The sequence below is a fragment of the Cebus imitator genome, unplaced genomic scaffold, assembly GCF_001604975.1.
Source record: "Cebus imitator isolate Cc_AM_T3 unplaced genomic scaffold, Cebus_imitator-1.0 Scaffold413, whole genome shotgun sequence".
NCBI lineage: Eukaryota > Metazoa > Chordata > Mammalia > Primates > Cebidae > Cebus > Cebus imitator.
This window is the reverse complement of record NW_016107728.1, coordinates 883,190-889,328: the sequence shown is the minus strand read 5'-3', so window position 1 is coordinate 889,328 and position 6,139 is coordinate 883,190. Positions and strand designations below refer to the sequence as shown.

Sequence of the window (6,139 nt, the reverse complement as noted above, 5' to 3'; positions counted from 1 at the left end):
TACTTCACGGCTAAGGAGTTAGCCCTCAAGGACCATGGCCCAAAAACTGCAAGCAGAGTTGACCTGTCCAATTTGCCTGGATTTTTTGTCTGGTCCCATTTCTCTCTCTTGTGCACACATTTTCTGCTTTGACTGCCTTCAGAATTGGATGCTAGAAACCCATGATTTGAAAATGATGTGCCCCTTGTGTCGAATAATAGTGGAGACACCTTCTTTGGAAGAATGGCAAGTGAGAGCCATAGCACTTATTGCCAAGCAGCATGATTCTGTATTTGAGAAAACTCTGCACGTGAGGAATGAGCTCCAGCGTTACTGGGAGGATGTGACCCTGGATGCAGCCACTGCCAGCTCTCACCTTGTCTTCTCCAATGATCTGAGAAGTGCTCAGTGTGGGACGATCCACTACGAACTGACAAATGATTCCAGGCTGACCTGCGTCCTGGGTACTCCCTGCTTCCCCTCCGGTCAACATTACTGGGAGGTTAAAGTGGGAGAGGTGAAGTCGTGGTCCCTTGGCATCTGCAAGGAGTTGGCTGACATAAAGAGCAGTGATTTATCCCCTGAGCATGGCTTCTGGATTATTAGCAAGGAGGCAGGAGCAATCCATGCTAACGCCAACCTGGAGAGAATTCCTGCAAGCCCTGGTCTTCACTGTGTGGGAATTTTCCTGGATGTTGACTTGGAAGAAATCCAGTTTTTTGATGTTGAAAATAATGCCCACATCTATACGCATGATTCTGTCTCCTCTTTGGAGCCTTTGCGTCCATTCTTCTGTCTTGAGCTGCCGAGAGAAGGGGAGAGTGGCACTGTCCTGACCATCAGCCCCCTGAGAAAATAAGCCGTTCCTACAAGCTTGTGAAGAGGTGAACCTGAGTAGTCAAGGCAATCCTAAACAAAAAGAACAAAGCTGGAGACATCACAATACCCAACTTCATACTACACTACAAGGCTACAGTAGTATAGTTTGTATCAGTACCAAAGCAGCATGGTATCGGTACAAAAACAGATACATAGACCAATGGAACAGATTAGAGAACCCAGAAACAAGACCACATACCCACAACTAATTTATCTTTCACAACCTGACAAAAGCAAGCAGTGGAGGAAGGATTCCTTTTTCAGTATATAGTGCTGGGATAACTGGCTGGCCATATGCAGAAGATTGAAACCAGACCATTCCTTACGCCACATACAAAAATCGACTCAAGATAGATGAAATATTTAAATGTAAAACCCCAAACTATAAAAACCTTGGAAGACAACCTAGTCCATACCTTTCAGGACATAGGCATGGGGGCAAAGATTTCATGACAAAGATGCCAGAAGCAATTGCAACAAAAGCAAAAATTGACAGATGGGATATAATTAAACTGAAGAGCTTCTGCACAGCAAAAGAAACTATCAACAGAGTAAACAGACAACCTAAAGAATGAGAACAAATTTTTGCAAGCTATGCATCTGACAAAGGTCTGATATCCAGCATCTAAAGGGAACTTAGGTTTATGAGAAAAAAACCAAACAACTTCATTAAAAAGTGACAAAAGACACTAACAGAAGCTTTTCTAAAGAATACATACATGTGGCCAACAATCATATGAAAACAAGCTCAACATCACCGATTATTAGAGAATTGCAAATCAAAACCACAATGATGTACCATCTCACACCAGACAGAAAGGCCATTATTAAAACATCAAAAAATAACAGATGCTGATGAGGTTGTAGAGAAAAAGGGACCCTTATAAACTGTTGGCAGGGGTATAAATTAGTTCAACCATTGTGGAAGATAGTGTGGTGGTTCATTAAAGACACAAAAACAGAAATACTGTACATTAAAAAAAATAAAATAAAATAAAGAAACTGCTTATTGCAATCGCCCAAATCTTTGTTCTCCTTAATATTGGGATTTAGAACTTTCTGACAAATCTGGTCTTGCTCTTTTCATAGGAAACAACTAGGAAAAAAATTTTCTGCCCCTTAAGAGGTTACTGTCTTTGGGCAGCCTGCAAATATTGGCTTAGAATTTGGTAGAATGCGGTTTGCTTCTCATAGGTGGCAGATTCTGTTGTGCCTCTAAAATGTACGTATAGATGCTGCATGCAGCCTGGTCTCAGCCCTTAGCATGGGGGCTCATAGGAACCTCCCTTAAGGGATAGCTGGTTTTTCCTCCTTGCCTAATTTTTGGTCTCTTCCTGCACCCATGCTGCATGGAGTGCAGATGTTTGGGCCACAGGGATGAGGGGCTGCCAAAGGGCCTGGGAGAACAGTGAACTGGAATGAGCCTACACTGACAGCCCTGGGACGCTTACCTCCATCTTCATCAATGCGATAAAGAAACCCCATGAGGCTACTTTACCTGTATAACAAACCTGTGCATGTACCCCAGAATTTAAAAGTTAAAAAAAGTATCCTATATCTCAGTGAAATTAAGTGCTAAATATTTGAGGGGATTAACCTGATTTGATCATTCCACAGTGCATGCATGTATCAGAACATTACACAATACCCCACAAATATATACGTTTATTATTTGTCAATTAAAAACAAAACTTAATAAAGGAATAAACCTTTCCATTTTAAGCCACTGTTACATTTTTTGTGTTCTGCCTACCTTTGAACTTATTCCTAACTCCTGTTCTATTGTACCAAGATTCCTGAAGGCCTGTTGGGCAGCCTAAAAAATGCTTTTTGTCTTGTCCTCAGCTCTGGTCATTAGAACTTTGGTGAGTGTCTTCCAAGTGTCTCACAGTTTGCCCTTGGCTTCCTTCTCCTTCCTTTCTATGATCAGCTTCAGTAAATGAAAGAGTAGAAGTAAAATGTGCCTCAGTTGTATTTTTTTAATGGAAAATTTTAAACATACAAAAATAGACTAGTATAATGAATTCAACGTGTACCTATCACTCAGCTTCAACAATAGCAACAATAGCTAACTCCCTGCCCTCAGATTATTTAAGATCAAATCTTACACATCATATCATTTCATTCATAAATTCTTGTGACTATCTCTAAATGAAATGTATTTAGGAAAATGTAATTACGATGCTACTATCATACATAAAAATGAATAATTCGTTAATATAATCAAGTATCCAATCAACATTCACAATCTTGTCTGATTCAGCTGTGACGGTTTTAATTTAAGCAGTTCCAGCTTTTCTGAATTGGCCTAAGGAGCGTTTGCTTACATTTGACTCTCTGTGTTTTCTGTATTAAGATTTCCAACCTCAAAATAGGCAGGCACTTTTTTTTTCCAGTTTTCAGTACTCAAGAAACCAAATAGGGCTCACCTCACTTCCTCCTCATCCCCAAGTCATTATACCACCCTAACATCTGCCTGGGGCTCCTGGGCATCCCTGCCACAGTCACCCAGGTATAGTTTGCTTTAAGGGCACTAATGATCTTAAAATTCAACTTTCAGATTTGCATCCAGGTGAAAATGTGAAAAATTCACATTCACAGGTATCAGGTATTCGTCACATTCTGAGACATGTTACTTAGAGCATCTCGGTTCTACGGCCTCTTCTCTTGGTTCTGGAGTAGCATTCCCTGAAGATTGTTTCTATTTTCCTCATTAATAAGGGAGTAACTTCTGGGATTAGCAGCAAGATCCACTCTTTACTGAACTTGTGAGGTCTTAGTGTGGGCAGATTAGCCGCGGTAAGTGTTCTCCCTCAACAAGTGAAGACATTCCTTTTTAAGAAATTGCATTAGGGAGCATAGGTTTGTGGATGACCTTCCAAATCAATAGCAAAGTGAAAATTAATCTATATTTCTTTCTAAGAGAATTATTTAAGTGTCAAAGACTAAGGAAATCCTTTGGAAAAAGTGAAACATTCATGCAAAAAGCATCCCGTTTATGGTTTTGCCACTAAAGTTAGCCATAAATTAGATTGGAGGTTTTATCCAATTATGTTTGAAAAATTACTTGATTCGGTTCAGTTGAAGGAGTTGTATTCAGTTGCAATGATCATCTAAACTTTGTTATAGCTAATATAAAATTAAACTAACATTAATTGGTCTTTAATTGTTTAAGATGACATTTCAAACAACATTTTTATCATTCTTCTATGAAAAAGTTCTCCCTCTTTAAACTTTATTTTTCATAAATATTTATAATCATTCATGTGCTATATGCATATTTTGGGATTTTTTTTTGTGCTTCAGACTTTTTAAACCAGCTAATAAATGCATAAGTTCCAATATTTAAAATGCTACATAGTGAAACTCTTTCCTGATACTCCCAATTTATTCATTCTCCCTCAAAACGACTCCTGTTACCAATTTCTTGAGGATTCTTGATATCCTATATGTATATGTATGTATTTCACTATATATAAATTTAGTACTGCATATACATTATTTTGTACCTTTCTTTTTTGCTTGACAATATTAAGGAGATTGACTTCAGTCTTTTTTCAGGACTCAGATAATAAAGACTTTTTGTATTACTAGTCAATTTTGTGCAACAATTCTCAATCAGGTTTATAAGCATAAATTTTCCCTTTTTTCCAGGAAGTCATTAACACCTCTCACTTCAAAATGCATGACATCATAGCTGCCATCCAAGGACTTCTAGAAGATCTAGTTACTACAAAATATCAGTAAATTCAGATTGACTTCAAACCCTGTATCTCTCAAAAAAGAAATAATTTCATTTTTCAAGCACTGTTATTGGATATAGTAATAATGATTTTTTTTGTTTTGTTTTTTTTTTTGTTTTGAGACAGAATCTTTCTCACTCTGTTGCCCAGGCTGGAGTGCAGTCCTGCGATCTTGGCTCACTGTAACCTCCACCTCCCTCCCAGGTTCAAGAAATTCTCTTGCCTCAGCCTCCGCAGTAGCTGGGATTATAGACACATGCCACCACATCAGGCTAATTTTCATATTTTTGTAGAGATAGGGTTTTGCCATGTTGGCTAGGCTGGTCTCGAACTCCTGACCTCAAGTGATCCACCCACCTGGGGCTCCCAAAGTGCTGGGTTTACTGGTATGAGCCACTGTGCCCAGCCCATAGGTTATACCTCCTTAATGTTACAAATTAATGAAGATTAAGTAAATAAACCTCAGCAATGACTACTACATATTTTTAAACAGATCTACTTTTGCTTCTCATAATCACCGAACATCCATTTGAGCTTTATTCTTCTTTTCTTCCTTTTTTTTAAATAATGCTGGGAAAGATGATAAACCAATAGCATCTGACCTTCACAAACTAGGTAGAGTTTCAGAAATAAGGTGACTCGTTACATTTGTCTGGATTATTTTTGGAATCCCCATATTTTCTCATGTTGGCACAATTTTGCTTCAAATGCACATGGAATAGATGACACAACAGAAAGCGACAGGCTTTCCTTACTAAGTGAGTCAGGCAGTAACCAAGAGATTAATGTGGATGAATTGAGGGCTCACGAAGGCGGCATTTCTCATCAAATGGAACTGAACCTTCCTGGAGGCAAGTCTGAATATGTGTGATCTCAGGCAGAGGTTCCAAGTGACGTGACCTACTATGTTGTCACCGCCACCTCCCTTCTTGTCTTTGCTAATGACCTAAGGTCTGCCCGCTGTGGAAAAATCTGTTACCAGAAACGGATCCTCATCCAGACCCTAAGAGAAGGTTCTCGGACATTGTACAAGAAAGAATTTGGGGCAAGTCCATAGAGTAAAGTGAAAGCAAGTTTATTAAGAAAGTAAAGGAATAAAGGATGGCTACTCCATAGGTAGAGCAGCCTTGAGAGCTGCTGGTTGGACATTTTTATGGTATTTTCTTGAATATATGCTAAACAAGAGGTGAATTATTCATGAGTTTTCCAGGAAAGGGGTGGGCAATTCCCAGAACTGAGGTTCCTCCTTTTTAGACCATATAGGGTAATTCCCTGATGTTGCCACGGCATTTGTAAACTGTCATGATGCTGGTGGGAGTGTCTTTTAGCATGCTAATATATTATAATTAACATATAATGAGCATTGAGCACAACCAACGGTGACTTTTACCACCATTTTCATTTTGGTGGGATTTGGCCGGCTTCTTTATAGCAACCCGTTTTATCAGCAAGGTCTTTGGGACCTGTATTTTGTGCTGACCTCCTATCTCATCCTGTGACTAAGAATACCTAACCTCCTGGTTAGAGACCCTGTAGGT

At 39.1% G+C, this 6,139-nt stretch overlaps 1 protein-coding gene across 1 annotated transcript; it reads left to right on the top strand.

The window, feature by feature from the left end:
• Positions 1-6: 6 nt before the first annotated feature.
• RFPL4B (ret finger protein like 4B) lies at positions 7-862 on the top strand. Its single transcript, XM_017509234.1, has one exon. It carries the CDS (start codon positions 35-37, stop codon positions 836-838), a length of 804 nt encoding a protein of 267 aa, XP_017364723.1. The 5' UTR covers positions 7-34; the 3' UTR covers positions 839-862.
• Positions 863-6,139: the final 5,277 nt, after the last annotated feature.

What these genes read in the sequence shown, in the direction of transcription:
- RFPL4B (XM_017509234.1), top strand. Translation starts at nt 35, where the DNA reads ATGGCCCAAAAACTGCAAGCAGAGTTGACCTGTCCAATTTGCCTGGAT.